Genomic DNA, 16,806 nt, shown 5'->3' with positions numbered 1-16,806 from the left:
AAATGGAAGTAATAAAGAACTATGAAAACACTTTAGTGCACATAAAATTGTATTATTTGAAAGTTTTGCATATAGTATCAAAAGTAAAAATAATTATTTTGCAGAAAAATGTCCTCCATCAGTGTTATATTTAGTCTATAACTGACTGCAAAAGTATAGTTTGGATATAATAAAGGCATGAATGAAGATGAATTGATAGAATAAAAGTGGTTTAACTTTAGTTAAAAGTCTTACAGAAAGTTGAGTTTAACATAGTTTGATCCATCTTAAAGTTACGGTGAATTAATAAAGAAAAACCATGACGCCAAAATTCTTTACCTGAAGTTTACAATGGGATGCCAGGGGCTCAAGATCTGAGGGGGTTCTTTTTATGTTTAAATAATTCTTTGAGAGAGACGCAAAAGTGGATGCTCAGAGGGCTTCATAGACAGGTTAGAGTGAATAAGTTCATACAGGACAGCAAACCTGTTTCTGAGCTGCAGATCACGTGGTCGGGGAGATGAAGAGCTTCTGTTTTTAATGCCAGACATTGCCACAAACATCGATAGAAGATGAATGCATTTTTTGACGAAGGCTACTACGGAAACAAATAGCCTGCTGAGTGAAGCTACTTAAGTAGCAACTAGCACAGCTTTATCCACCTTATCTTCTGGTTAAAAGTCCAACTAAACTCTGATATGGGTTCCTTACTGACCTGTACCACGGCTCTTAAAAGGCTGTTTGAAGAACACCACTACACCATACACATTGACAACAGATCCAGCTTTCAAGCTGTCCAGTTTGGCATATGTGTACTTTGGAGCCTTGGCTGAAGAAAGCTGAGGAGAAGCAAAACTGTGTTAAAACACCAATATGAGCATGTTAACATTCAGCCACAGACACGCCGACAGATCATGTCAATTCTGCACTGATAAATTCTGCAACTTAATACATGTCCTGTATTTGAGGTGTTAAATGCTACTACCTACAATTATACAAAAACAAGTATCTGTTCATTTCTGACATCTTCCTTGTGCTCCTTTAATATTTTGTATTATGACTGAAGACAACTGAGCAAGTCCCAGAAGCAGCCACTGTGAACAGCCATCGTTGAACAGAGGGGATGGCTTAAGATGCCAAAAATCCAGACTTTCTGTACAAAATCAGCTTTAGGTTTTAAGGCTTCTGAATATTGTCATTTAGACAATTAAACAATTAACTGTGTAATATGAGGGTTTTTTTTAAGCATTTTGGCTTTAGCTAAAAATATACTTATTATCATCATCTGCTGATTTGTACATGTTTTAAGCCATTTGTGAAAACAGCAATAGCAAGCTTTAAGGATTGGAACTGACACAAGTTTAGCAATTTCAATTCCATTACAGATATCACTGATCGATTCGATTCCTTATTGATTCACTTATCGATTGTCATTGTGTTCTCATTAACTGACCAAGAATTTCAAGGAATTGGAATACTGAGAACCGGTTTTCTGCAAGACCCGGTTCACTTCCAATCCCTAGCAAGCAGTTATTCAAAGCTCGATTTTTAAAGGCTTAAAGAAGCTGTTAAACAATGACAAATAGGCAGACACAAAAGTCTGGGGACATCCCAATTCACGGAAGGGTATGTTAGGACAGCCCTTAAATGACATAAAGCATTCTGACAGCTACCAGACCTCCAAGACACACTCCAGCAATCTCTATAACTAAACAGGATACTCATTCTGACCTCAGCAGAGACTGGGGATCTCCTTTTGTTGGCTGGTGGGGATCTGGGGTTAGGAAGCACTGGACGCAACACCTAAAAGGAGACAGGAGAAAGAGGTGAGGTGAGGTGCTTTAGTGATTTTTTTCCCTCCCCCTACGTTATAAGGCCTTTTGTCAATTTAAGACTAATAAATGTTTAAGATGATTTTGAAGACCTTGTTGGACGTCATCAAAATGGATTTTAATGAACTGTTAACATGACTTTATATGACCTCTATAAAGTTTCCTGTACATCTCCTTGGCAGACATAATGCCATGGGATTTGCAATGCAACAGCATTAAGATATACGGCAAATTTAGAGTCACCAGGTAACCTCAAGTGCATATCTTTGGATTGTAGGAGGACATGCAGAACAGTAGTAGTCACATTAGTAAAGCATGTGTGATTAAATGTTACTTATTAATAACAGCAAATGTAATGTTTTAGTTAAGGGGTCGGCAACCCTAGGCATGCGTGCCACAGTTGGCACGTGAAGGCTTAACTGATGGCACGACCATGGCTGGACTGGCCATCGAGCATACCGGGCATTTGCTGGGTGGCCCGATTTTTTTTTTTTTTGTAACGGTATAAACAATAAAAGGTGGTGGATTGGCCAGATGCTGGCCGGTGTGTTGTTTGGTGGTGGCATCGCAGACCTTCCACAGATTCAGTAAAATTAACAAGTGGTGGAGGCCAGCAGGTGGATGAGGGAGATCGGAGGCAGGAGGAGGAGAGACCCGAGGCAGCTGCCGGTCCACGTATCAGGTGAACTGAACTTCAGGTAAGAAGTTATGACCTGCAGTCTATCTGTGTCAGATATAAACCAAGTTTAGGTGGAGTTTATTTTCGTTGTGCTGACATTTTACAGTCTGTTACAATAACTCGTACTGCGTACTAGCTAGCATGACGGAGTTTCTATACAGCTGGGTGGGTGCTATGTTGTTACTGATAGTGAACTTTATTTTATTCATAAGGTTAGTTAGTTGAGTTGCCAACCGTCCCGTAAAAACACGGAATCGTCCCGCATTCAGAGAAATTATTACGCGTTTCGTGTTGAGCTGAGAGGGGACGCAGTTTGTCCTGGACTTCAGCTACAATGAAAAAGACACAAAGCTGGAATTATTCTTTGTCTTTGCTGCACAGCTGCCTCTTCCCCTCTCATTCTCTCCCCTCTCTCTCCTGTTGCTACTGAAACTGATCAATGATCAGCTGATCAGCTTTTCTCTCTTGTTTGTTTATCGCCCACTTTGCGCCAGAAAGAAGATACCGCCAGATGTCGCGCTAAACAACAGCAGCACGTTTAAGCTTGATCAGCTGTTGTTAGAATTTATTTAATATTAATTTCTAGTATCAGCTGATGTTTGCTGGAGCCACAGCTGTAAAGCTGCTGGTCATGATGTTGGTTTGGATATGTGGTGAGAGGGAAACATGAGGATGAAACCAGGAGATGTCCTTACTGAATCATCAGAGCTGAACAGGTGATGGAGAAACAGGTTTACCTTTTAGGTGACATGAATGAGTTGAAGGGAAGTTATGAACTGTTTCTGAGAGACAAATAACACCAGGATCCTTTTCTAAGTAGCTGACGCTGGTAACTGTGCAGGGGCGGGTCTAGCAAAGTTTTGCCAGGGGGCCAGGTAGGGCATTAACGGGGAAAGGGGGGCACAAAGAAATACTTTTCTTTCTTATTCTCATTTAAAATGTTATTAAATAATTATCTGAAGCTTACAACCAAAGTTTTTATCTGATGTAAAATGTAGAGAAATCATACATATACCAACAAGACTGTACATCCCTGTCACAACAGTGTTTGTTTTCATTCAAAGGCTTTATGGGTTTTTTTTTCTTACATTTTATTTTTGCATTTAAATTAAACATAACATGCTTATACAAAATCAACCAAGAACAATTACTGTTTTTAACATTTGTGAACTTATAAGCATGAAAGGAAAAAAGAAGAAAAAGAAGAGGAAGAAAAAAACAAAAAAAACAAAACAAAATAATTCACGCGGAGTGTGAGGCATGAATTATGATCAGTTATTTTTTTAAGAATTCTAGAAATGGTTGCCAAATCATACAAAAACTCGCCAGTTTCCCCTCTCTATCAAATCCTATCTGCTCCACCCTGGCCACAGACACCATCTCATTAAGCCACCTGTTAAAACACGGGGCCGAAGAAGACCGCCACTGTAAAAGAATAAGTTTCTTTGCAGCCAGCATACCCATTGTAATTATCTGTTTTTGTGAAAAGGAAAAAGATTCGACTGATGCAAATGATCCAAGTATAGCCAATGTACCATCACGTGGTACTTTTTTCCTAAATTGGTTTGAAAACCACATAAAAATCCGGCTCCAAAAAGCATTCAAAACCGGGCAATGCCAAAATAAATGTGCAAGGGAACCTTCACCGACTTTACATCTGTCACATAAGGGGGATACAGAATTATAGATCCGGTTAAGTTTAAGTTTAGAAAAGTGTAGTCTATGAATGACTTTAAACTGGATTAGTTTATATCTGGCATTTATTGAGCCTTTCTGAATATTGGACAAACAATTTGACCATTGGTCTTCAGACAGAGGGACCCCGAGGTCTTCAGCCCATGTTTTCTTAATTCGGTCGGAATCAACTGGGATTGTAAAGCACTTAACAAACTGAGATATCAAATGTTTAAAATCTGCTTTCCGAATTATATCAAAGTAAGTATAACTTCGTGGCTTCAGTGGAAAGTCTGAAAAGTTTTGTTGAACAAAATTCCTTATTTGAAGATAACGAAAAAAATGTGATTGAGGTAATTGAAACTTTTCTTGAAGTTGAAGGAAGGACATAAATTTGTCATCTGTATATAAGTCCTCAATGTATTTCAATCCCTTTTCCCCCCATTCTAAAAACACCCTATCCATTTTACCTGGTTTAAACAAGTAGTTACAAAGGCTTTATGGTTTTAATACCTGGTGGGCCAGTCTTTAGTCAAAATGCCCGGGCTGATTTTTCACACACAGTGAATTAATCTGAGAAGGTGCATTAAAAAATAATTGGCCGCGCCAGCGGTGCACATCGCAAATTAGCTCGCATAGACACATTAGTTGTGCCTCTTCTTAATGACGGTATCTTAACTAACAACCCCAAGTACCAGATTCAACTTGTAATTGGCTAAAAATCACTTAGCCTACTGGTGAGAGGGACGTTGTTAGCTTTCCACATTTCGACACTTCAAATGCTTCAGGAGCTTTCCGCTCAGCACAGCATCAGCACCACGGAAATACAGAGATACATCCGTAGACAGAATTCACAAGATGTTTTTGGAACTTTCAGGTGTATGGACCAATGTTTTATTTTCTGATCAAACCAGAAATCTTTAATGAGCAGTTAGATTTGTCTCGCATTAACTGGCTGAGTTAATGCCAGTTAATGCAACATCGAAGCAGCTGGAATCCACAGCTGTGCGTGTTCATGGAGCTGCATTTTCACCTGCTGTGCATCACTACCTAACAAGTTTAACTGTCTTCAGAACATTGCAGAGGCCTTATTGACAGTATTTGGCTCTACATATCTGTGTGAGCAGATTTTCTCTCACATGAGTGTCCTCAGGTAGCCGTCTGAATGCTGGACACTTGGAGACCTGAGTCTCTGAGTGGGAGACCAGAGATCAGAGTGTATTAACAAACATGCCATATTGGCCCAGTTTATTTTTCTTATCATTGTTGTGAGGAGACCATAAACAGCATTTGTATTTTCTGTTGTACAGTTCATTTGCTGTTATGGAGTCTTTGTTATGGATAAAAAGTGTCTTTTTTTTGTTGCAAAATAGCTGATAACTATTCGCTGATAGCTGCCAACATCTGCGAACAAATATAATTCTATAAAGTGGTTCTATATAGTGTGTAACTGTTAAGACAGAGCGTTATTAAATTTATTGCTAATGCAATCATATGGCACATTGACTTCAGAGGAAATTTTAAATGGCACTCATCATCAGAAAGGTTGCCGACCCCTGTTTCAGTTAATATTATAATCTTGATTATTTATGATGAAACATCATGGAGTTATTGAACTTAAAAATAATTTTATAATATATATATATATATATTTTGTTTTTAATTTTTTGTTACATTAGTCCCTTTTACTTTTGTCACCCAATGTCAGCTGACATAGGCTTCAGCCCTCGAAAACCATATATTGGACAAGTAGTTAAGAAAATTGATGTAGGGATGATTAGTGTTGCTTTTTAAACACGAAAATATATGAGTCAAGATATATAAAAAGTTCTGAAGAATAAATTAAAGACAGGGAGCATCAAAGAACTGTCAAATTGTGAATATGAAACAGAATTTTTGCATTAATGCCTAATGCTAATGTATACATTATATTAGTTACTGGTCCTTACATAAATGCAGGCTCCATCTTCTGTTAGCAGCAGGTTACAGGGGTGCAGATTGTCCTTATGAACTGTGGGAGATTTGCCCACAGTGAAGCCAGAGGCCACCACTACATCCTGTAAGAAAACACAAGATTAAAAAAACAATAACAGGAGAAATCAGAAATTTAAACCCAGAGAGCTGAGAGACAAATCATGCAACTTTTCTTCCAGAGGGAGAATTGGAGCAGCAAATATTGCGCCCTGAGAGACTTTTGTGTTGGGAGCAAGACGTCAACACATCCCACAGATGATAAGCTGGTGAGAAAAGTGTAGATTGTCTTTTGTTTGGCATGTCAGCTACCCCAATATGGCTTCAAAGCCTCCCCTCAGGGCTGACAAGGGGACAGCAGATACTCTGAATAATCATGTTACAGAGACACAGCCTGACAAAATCTTTGGGATATATGGCTGAGTGCAACAGCTCAAGCTGTGATGACTTCCAGCCTTTAACAAGCTTTATGGGAGCTTTGAGTTCCATGAAAATGCTACTGTGAGGAAACCAAAAACATAGTGATATGCAGCTGGGGAGGATTATCGTTGATGTACTCAATGTCTCTGCCCTGGACACAAACAAATTCAACTCTGCAAAAATGTCACAGATGTTATACAGTACAGTATCATAGCAGACTGTCACAGTGAGCTGGAGCAAAACTGACAGGAGCTAACCGAGATATTTTAGTGTTACACTTGAAACGTGAGGAACTAATCAGGTGAACAGAACAGAACTCACCATTAAAGTCTACTCTTTAAAGCTATTTAAAGTGTTAAAATCCAGTCTTTAATATTACCAAATGGAGACATGTCCTGGAGACATGACAAGTCTTTGCTCTTTGCAAATATTTGTTATTACAATAAAATAAAATTCATAAGATAACATTGATAACGTATACTTTATACTATTGTATTTTTTAGAGCATAAGATTCCATTACTTCAACCAATCAAAGACACAAACACAACTCACCACTGATTTCTTCAAATACTCTATGTGCAAAGTGATTCAGCTAATCAAAACAAAAAAGAAATAATTTTATATTCATCCACAAATCACACGAATGCCCCTTAGCTCATTACACATTTAAGTAACAGGTTTTATGAAAGAAAATTATAATTTCCATTAGGGGTGGGCGATAGAAACGATGTACGATAGAAACGATATAAATTTGGCCAATGATAGAGATTTTGACTATACCGTGATAGGGCATGTTGATGATGCCATCACGCTGTGCCTGTTTTGATCGAAAGCATTGCAGCAGGTAAAACCATTATCATCTGCAAATTATGCCGATCGACAGTCATAGCAAAGAGATGAAGCACTTTTGAAATACGGGGAAAGGCAAAAACTGGCTTCCTCCACTTCCGTAACATTGATTCATTAATGTTGAATTCTCTCGCAGCTGCTCTATTCCCATGTTGTTGCAGTATATTAATAACTAACCTCGTATTGTGGATGAATAATCTCAGTTGTTCTCCTGACTGAAGTTTGGCCCGTGTACAGCATCCTGCTATGCAATTGCATTTGTCCCTGACCACCAGAATCCCTCACGTTAACTTTTAATGAGTGGAAAAAAAAAAGTTGGTGTTCATCCTCCAGCTTCACTGTGCTAATGTTATGCTAACGTAGCTGTGTCGCTAGCAATCACGTAGCACAACATTATATACCAGGTAGTCCAACTTCAGTAACCCTGGAAACGCCACTGCTGTTTAGTTTTCTGTCTTCATTATTTTGGAAGTGGTATCAGAGCTGAACGTTTTAATTAGTTTCAAAAATCTCTCAGTCAGAACATTGTATGTCATGTTTAGGTGGAAACTAGCAAGCTAACTTCCCGTTAACTTGTAACTCCGTTAAATTTAATAAATTCTGTTTTCATGGATGCATGGATGTTAAACTTAATTGTTACACCTGGTAAAGCAGCAATGCTGATGATTTTATTAAAGATGGAAGAATTTAGACTTTTTAACTCTCAGTGTTCGTTTGACTTTGGGACCTGAAGAGGACGGAGTTTTGGACCCAGATTACTCCGCAAAGCTCCTCACTACGGCAGCCGTAATGCTCTGACAATCCATCAAAACATTTTTAAACAGATTTCTGCACGTCAAAAATCGGTTCGAGGTCAGTAAGCACAACCAGAATTCACACATAAGGCACACTCGATTTTTGAGAAAATTAAAGGATTTTAAGTGTGCCTTATAGTGTGGAAAATACGTTATACAGAAGAAAAGAATATATCGCGGTATATATCGTAACCGCACGTGCTTCAAATTATATCGCAATATGGATTTTAGACCATATCGCCCAGCCCTAATTTCCATTTGGAAATAACATAATACAACTCATTACAAAAATTGTTCCTCATTCAACACTCTGTAAGTGTCAGTTCTTAGTTTCAAATGAGCAGGGTATTGAACACCCTCTCTTTGGTGGGAATGAAAAACTCCCTTTTAACAGGAAAAAACCTCTGGCAGAATCAGGCTCAGAGAGGGGCGGCCATCTGCCACGACCGGTTGGCGGTGAGAAGAGGAAGACAGGACAAAAGACATTGTATGGGAGAGCCAGTGATTAATCATAATAATTAGACCAAGATAAAAGATGGGTGAGGGTCGGCAGTTTCTAAACCAATCATCTGCCAGTATTCCTTAAATGTATTTACTGTAGGGGTTAGTCTTTAATGAATAAAAGTATTTTTTTTTTATAAAGTAACATCATAGATAAATTGAATAACTTCAGAAATAACAAAAAAATATTATTATGGATAGTTTCATTTGGTCTCTCACAGTTGTGGCAATCATTGGCAAATCCCAAACCCTGCATTTAAGTGTTCACTAAAGACTAATAACAACTCACTAATAACAGCTAGAACAGCTCAAATAAAACCAAAGCCAAATCTTTTTGGTCAAAAATGCGATATGGCTTGTGTTCCTTAGACTTCGTGAAGACATTTGATGTGAACATATATTTTAACATTTTTTTCTAAATGGTGTGATGAGCCTCCTAATCTATTTTGTTAGGTTATGTCACTCATGGAAGGAACGAGGAATTTCTAGCCAACTGGTTGTCATCAGGAGCTAATAATAAAGGCCATTATAAAGCACTGACATGTTTTTCTCTTGCTGCTCCTCACATGGTAAACAGCCTCCCAGTCTGATAGACCCTCAAGCAAACACCTCACCACTGTTTACTGATTTATGACCCGTTTCTACCTTTTGCAAATAAAATAGTTAATGCGTAACTTAGTTGTGTGGCCTCCCAATTTTGTTGCAAAGTAGAGCCACTTGTAACACTGGCAAACAGTACTGACTGGAAATAGCAAATATACAGTTAAATATTTGGACACAGATCCCTTTTTTCTAATTTTGATTCTGTACATTAACACAGTAAATTTTAGGTAAACAACTCAGATGCAGTTGCGGTTTGGCTTTAATTCAGTGGGCTGGACAAAAAGATTGCACCAAAAATGTGGGGAACTAAAGCAATTTTTTAAACACAATCCCTTCATTTCAGTGACATCACCAGATGTTGGGTTTCCTCCTTTCTAATGCTCTGCCAGCCTTTACTGCAGCGGCTTTCAGTTGCTGTTTGTTTCTGGGCCTTTCTATCGAAAGTTTAACCTTCAACAAGTGAAATGCTCAGTTGGGATCAGGTGACTGACTTGGCCATTTAAGAATATTCCACTACTTTGCTTTAATAAACTCATGGGTTGCTTTGGCTGTATGTTTTGGGACATTGTTCATCTGTATAATGAAACTCCTTTATCAATTTGACTGCATTTAGCTCAATTTGAGCAGACAGTATGTCAGACAGACACCTCAGAATTCATTCAGCTGCTTCTGTCCTGTGTCACATCATCAACTCTTTCATGCATGATTTATGATAACCTCATCTTTAGCCATGAAAAGATGAATAATTAGGGATTAAATAACAATAATTACAATGAAACATGTCATATATCTATAGTAACATTAAACGACCAGTGGATGGCAGGGTATTGAGTGACACATCAGTGTCCAATGTAGTGGTTTATGTACAAGTATACCATCAACACTGACACAAGTACAATAAAAACAGTCTTTGAATAGCTGTCCACTGTAGTGACCGCTATGCATGAAAGGGTTAATAAACACTAGTGTCGATGGCAGCCATACATGCCCAAACCATCGCACTGCCTTTGCTGTGTTTATGATGTGGTATGCTTTGGATCGTGAGCTGTTCTACACCTTTTCCAAACTTTTTTCTTGCCATCATTCTAGTAGAGGTTGATCTTGATTTCATCTGTACAAAGAATGTTTTTCCAGAACTGTGCTGGCTTTTTTAGATGTTTCTAACAAAACCACTCCTTAGTTTTTCAATGTAAATAATAGAGGTGGGAATCACCATACATCCCACGATACGATATTATCACAATACTTAATGCACGATACGATATTATTGCAATTTTTTTAAATATTTTGCGATATTCAGATTCTGTACATAAAGGTAAACTTTATCAATATTCATTTTATCTAATATCAAAGTCTCACACTCAGTCTTTCTCTCATTTCAGTCAGTTTTATTGTTGACAAACTTGAACGGTTTGTATTACAGTCTAGTCCAACTTAACTGAATGCAACCATCTGGTATAGCTATTCTGAACTATGCAATTTATGAAAACTACCGTATTTTCACGACCATAAGGCGCACTTAAAAGTCTTAGATTTTCTTCAAAAAGTACGGCGCGCCCTATAGCGCAGTGCGCCCTGTGTGTTGTAAGGAGGACGTAGTAGAGAACACCATGAGAACGCTAAAGGGTGAAGTGTGGGCGCAACCCTGAAAATGGCAAAGAGACAGGCTTATGAAGCACAGTTTAAACTGAAGGCCATCAGCTACGCGGAGGAACATGGAAATCGAGCAGCGGCGAGAGAATTTAAGATTAACGAATCGATGGTTCGCAAATGGAGGAAGTTAGAAAACAAGCTCCGGCAGGTCAAGAAAACGCAGCTGAGTTTCCGCGGACATAAGGCGAGGTGGCCCGAGTTGGAGGAAAGACTCGAGCGGTGGATCATCGAGCAAAGAACGAGCGGGAGAAGCGTTTCGACGGTCACCATTCGGCTAAAAGCAGTTTCACTTTCACTTTTTATGAAACGGTGCCATTTTTCCATCCGGACCAGGACTACGGTAGCGCAGCAACTTCCAGCGGATTATAAGGAAAAGCTGGCCATCTTCTGCTCCTACTGCAGCAAACACATCGGCGACAAAAACATCCAGCCCAGCCACATCACAAACATGGACGAGGTCCCGCTCACTTTTGACATCCCGGTGAGTCACACTGTGGAGAAGAAGGGGACCAGCATGCTAGCGATACGCACAACGGGGCACGAAAAGTCTTCTTTTACTGTTGTGCTTGGCTGCCATGCTAATGGACAGAAACTGCCGCCTATGGTGATTTTTAAGAGAAAGACTTTGCCTAAAGAGAAGTTTCCAGCAGGAATCATCATTAAGGCAAATGAAAAGGGCTGGATGGATGAGGAAATGATGAAAGAGTGGCTGAGGGAGGTGTATGTAAGGAGACCAGGTGGTTTTTTCCGCGCATCACCATCGCTCTTAATCTGTGACTCTATGCGTGCCCATCTCACAGCCGATGTGAAAAAACTAGTGAAACAAAGGAACTGTGAGCTTGCTGTCATTCCGGGAGGCCTGACAAAGGAATTCCAACCGCTGGACATCGGTGTGAACCGCCCGTTCAAAGTAAGGCTGCGAGCGGCCTGGGAGCGATGGATGACCGATGGAGACCACAGTTTCACCAAGAGCGGAAGGCAGCCAATGGATTGTAGATGCTTGGGCTAACATGTCTGCTGGCACTGTTGTTCGAGCTTTCGCAAAAGCCGGCATCGTTTCCGAGGAGCCGCACGGCACGGAAAGTGACTGACAGTGAAGAAAGTGAACCTGGCATGTTTGATGGAGATTTAGCGCAGCTGTTCAATTCAGACACAGAGGATGAGGACTTTGATGGGTTTGATTGATGATAAAAATGTGAGTACCAAACTTTGTTTTGCTCCTGCTTTATTTTTAAATACACACACTTGTATGCTTGTGTGTTGTTGATGATGACGATTATTGGTAATAAAAATGTGAGTAAGGTACCGAACTCAGGTTTGCTCCCGCTTTATTTTTAAATACGCATACGGTACTTGTATGCGCCCTATGATTCAGTGCGCCTTATGTGTGTGTTAAATACAGTAATGGCACACATAACTGAGACTGCGCCTTTTAGTACAGTGCGTCTTATGGTCGTGATAATACGGTATGCAGCCCATTCAGCAACTGAAGAATTTGAAAGTAAATTAAAACAAAATATAATTTTACATTAAATAAAAAAGTTTTAAACTTAATTAAAATAAAACATGTCTTAAATTAAAATAAGTAAACTGTCATGTTTATTGCTGCCAAAAAACAAGTTAAACACATTTGGACAGTGTCAGGATTCTTGCTCAGAAAAAGGATCAACATGCTCTGAAGTCAGAGCATGTTCCAGTCCACAAAAACTTTTTTTGTAACAAAATATCGATTTCTGCTGTCCCTGTATCGATACATGATTAGAAAACAAAATATCACGATACTACACAGTATCGATTTTTTCCCCCACCCCTAGTAAATAATACAAACTTTAAAATGCAACATTTATTACTCCATCTCATTCAGCCTTGATGCTTTGTGAAGACAAAAGTCTAAAATGACTTAGTTTTGAAGATTCAGAGTAGGGCTGTTCGATATATATCGGATGACGATAAAAAAAACATCTATCGTTTCATTTTACGCTATCGTTTGTTTCGTGGTGTCGCAAAATAAAATGTTTACGGCAATATTTTCTCATCGTTTTGATGATCACTGTAGTGGCTATATTAATTTCTTAAAGTTCTCTCTTTCTCTTATATTTTATATAACCACACTACTGACAGACAAGCGCCTGTTTTTATGTGTTGTTGTTAGCAACAATGACGGTAACAACATCGCGTTTCCGCTTGTTTGTGTTCCACATAAACCTTTCATAATAAAGCTCAAGATCCTGTTGAGACTTTTCAAAATAAACTGAATCACGTGAAAGAGCAGATTATTTACGGATGAGAAGTAAAAAAGAGCCGGCAGGTGGTAAAAAATAAACCTTAGACTCAAACGTTAGAACAGGCTTTTCCCCGCAGCACGCCGTGTAATAAATACTCACAAAGAAAACGGCGGCTGTTACAACTTATGTCTAAAAATGTATCGTTTCATGCATCGGTTAAAACACTCGACTCCAGCTACATGACGCGCAGCTGGAAACACTTCCCGCAAGTCGAGCTGCCCGAGATTCACAGAATTTACAGAAAATGTTACATTTTTGTGATTTATATCGTTATCGGGACGATAGAATTCTTATATCGGGATATGAGATTTTGGTCATATTGCACAGCCCTAATTCAGAGACCTACCCCTTGGTTGGCAGACTGACTGAAGTTCTTGGCCAGTGATCCAAACAAAACAACATTGACAGATGAGTTCTGAGATGAGCTGTTCAGCATGGAATCTTCTTCTGGAAAACATCATACGAATGTGTTAAAACTGGAAAGGATAAGGGCAAAGGTAAATTCAAGGGGTCGAGTTGCAGGGGCTGCAGTCTAAGTACAAAAGCCAATAGTCCTTGGCTATGCCTGAAACACCACATTTATGAGGCATTCTGGAGGTGTCCTAATCTCATGATCAAGCCACCTCAACTTGTGATGTGGAGGAGCAGTAGCTCTACTCTGAGCCGCTTACAAATGGGCAAGCTTCTCACCCCAACGCTTAGGTTAGTCCAGACACACTTTGAAAGAAACTTATTTCTACTGCTTCCATCTGCATTGTTTTTCTTTTGGTCAATGCCCACAGCTTGTGGGCAAAGGTGACAGTAGTAACACTGATCAACCTGTAAATTCACAGCTTTGCTTTCTGCTCTTTATCAAATTCATATAGTTGCATCAAACCATTTTTCAATCTTCTGTTCCACTCTTCCTCTACACATGAATAGGAAGCTGAGATAATGTATGTGGACTCCTCCGCCTGAGGCAGAAACTTCAAAACCCTAAGTGAGCAAATCCACTCTTTTCCAAATGAGAACACTGAACTCAGGCCCAGTGAAAGATGAAGAACATGGGTCTCATGGTAAAATTCAGTTGATAGTTTATATTATGTACAGCAACTATAGCTAGAGCTACACTATTAGGCTACTTGAATTACTAGTTATAACTAACACTGGGAAACTATTGTAATAGATGCCTAAAGAGGGTATACTAGTTCTCTTTGGTGTGTGCGATAATAAACTAAATTTCTTCGTATTCTGAATCGACTGCTGGACAACGCAAGAAATCTGTTTAGTCAGATGTAATTAAACAGTGTCTTACTTAAAAACAAATTATAAAATGAAAAAAATAAAATAAAACGCAAACACTTATATACACAATGTCGAGTGCAAAAGTCTCTCTAAACGAAACTAAATTTTGACATGATAACCAACCACCACATTATCATAAACACATGGAAGGTAATGGGAACCGTAAGTAAAGGCATGACAAAACACACACATATTTGAATTTATTGACGGACAGCTAATACTTGTTTAAACATTACCTTGGATGACCATCTTCAGGATAAAACTGTCATTGTTCAATGGCACTAGCGGCCCCTTGTGAACCACTTTCCCCTGTAAATTGAAAAAAAAAATCCTGATGTGAAAATGAACTCAAAAGCATTTTGCTGTGACTGACGTTCTGCAAAATTTCCTGTCAATATATCAAAGCCAAATCTGAAAACCAAGCAATGTTAATAAGACCTTGAGAAATGGGCCAGAGGACAAAAGGTGATTGTGCTTATATCACTGCTGTGCTCTAAATCATGAAAAGATGGGGACTGGAAGCTAGAAAGTGAGAAAAATGCACTCTGAACTTGTCACCTTATCTATATACATTTCAGGTCTTATTTTCTTTAATTCTAATAATTCCAAATTATTTCTCATTATAGTTGACTGTTGGCAGAGTGCTATATCAAAGCATTTTGATTGAAACATGCCTGGAAGAGAAGTGTGTGCTAGGAAAAGGTCAAAAGGCAACAGAGATGATTTCAGTCTTGACAGGGTTGTCAAGAAAAGTCAATTCAAGAAACTAGGAAGCTTCATAAGTAGTGGACCGAGGCTGGTGTCAGTGCATCATGAACCACCACGTACAGAAAGGGGCTTCTGTACGTGGTTGAAATAGAATTACAACTTTACAACTCAACTTTAACAACTAAACTGAATTTATTCTCAAAATGATCAATAATATTCTTTTCTTAAAGTGGCCCTGATACTCCTTTGTAGAAATTTGACATTTCTATATTGTAATCCATTTCTGGTTTATATAAGGAAATATTCTAATAATCTGAGATACTTGATTTTTGATTTTCATGAGCCACAATCATAAAAATTTAAATAGATATAAAACACTGATATATGCACATATGAATAAATTCAGATGCAACTTCCAGGTCAAGTCTATTAGTTACATTAATACACTTTCCAGAGTTAGGACTATACATGCTTTGCGCACAAACAATGTCAACTCCTTTATGTAATCTTTAAGATTGCAGGTTTTTATACTGGGTGAGTCTGGGTGGTTGTATTTATGGAGTTAAAGCAGCTACTTGGAAGGCTGGCGGTTCAACCCCTGCTCCAGTTCATCGGAGTATGAATGTTAGACAGAATGCAATGTGATGTAGAAAAAAAGTGCTTGTGACAATGAGAGATGCTCAGGTAGAGTAGAAAAGTGCTATATAAGAACCAGGCCATTTACCATCATCACACAATGTTCATTCTGCTAGAGCAGTACAAAGCCATTATTGCTTGGGACACACAGATCTTATTTGTGTACATACACACACACACACACGTTCATGGGCACTTTATATATTTTGTTTTTAGGCTTGCTGTAACAGACCTTGACTATTTTGTCTGTGACATCTGTGCTGGTGGTGATGAGAGAGATGGGAATCCTGGTCAGATGTGCTGGTATCTGAGGCCCCGTACCCTCCAACAGCACATGGACAGGCATGACATCAAGGTGAGACCTGAGAGGCTGAGATAGAAAAAATTAAATAAAATAAAAAAGGACAAGTTTAGTATAATTCCAGTCTGCCACCAATCCAGTTGACAAAAGTGAATGTCAGCAGCTTCAGACCTGAATGTGTCATCCGCCCAAGAATATAGAACCCGCAGCAGCTGACAGACACTGATCCACTGTGTGATCAGTTTGTTTAAAGTCTGGTTGAACCTTCCTCTACCACAGACAACTCATTACCTGAACATACCTGTGACAGGTACCACCAGATCCATGTCAACAGTACAGCAGAAGGATTCAAATCTTTTAGGCATTTCAGAGAAAAACCCAGGAAAAGTATTGGCCCTGTTCATAGCAGGTAACATGCTGCTTCATGTCAGAGCTGGTTAGTTTTATCTCAAGCACATTTGACTGGTGAGTCCCTTGGTGGTACCCTAACCAAGAGAAGACAGCAAAGCAGGAACAGCCTGCGAGGCAGACGAGCTGTTCAGCAGAGCGTGTGCTCAACTGCTCAGTCAGGTGGAAACTCAACAAGGGTAAAAAAACACCATCAAATAAAACTCTCTGATTTAAACCCAAGGGGTG

At 39.0% G+C, this 16,806-nt stretch overlaps 1 protein-coding gene across 6 annotated transcripts in view; it reads right to left on the bottom strand.

Moving 5' to 3' along the window:
* The window catches only part of pot1 (protection of telomeres 1 homolog), a 59,496-nt gene that overhangs the window by 33,555 nt on the left and 9,135 nt on the right, over positions 1–16,806 (bottom strand). For 5 of the 6 annotated variants that reach the window (XR_014893446.1, XM_085283111.1, XM_085283112.1 and 2 more), the window contains exons 2-7: positions 16,102–16,239; positions 14,762–14,834; positions 13,588–13,688; positions 6,114–6,221; positions 1,711–1,782; positions 695–818 (exon numbers count right to left, since the gene is read on the bottom strand). Coding sequence is in view for 5 of the 6 variants with exons in the window: in XM_085283111.1 (XP_085139237.1) it covers positions 695–818; positions 1,711–1,782; positions 6,114–6,221; positions 13,588–13,688; positions 14,762–14,834; positions 16,102–16,239 (616 nt within the window). In the remaining variant the exon portion in view is untranslated. The remainder of the gene's footprint in view (positions 1–694; positions 819–1,710; positions 1,783–6,113; positions 6,222–13,587; positions 13,689–14,761; positions 14,835–16,101; positions 16,240–16,806) is intronic. The other variant, XM_085283110.1, reaches the window with a different exon arrangement.

This window comes from Mchenga conophoros, linkage group LG7, assembly GCF_057382185.1.
Source record: "Mchenga conophoros isolate Kocher_MC1m ecotype Shallow Benthic linkage group LG7, M_conophoros_male_GT1.1, whole genome shotgun sequence".
Classification (NCBI taxonomy): Eukaryota; Metazoa; Chordata; class Actinopteri; order Cichliformes; family Cichlidae; genus Mchenga; species Mchenga conophoros.
This window is presented reverse-complemented; position numbering and strand designations above follow the sequence as displayed.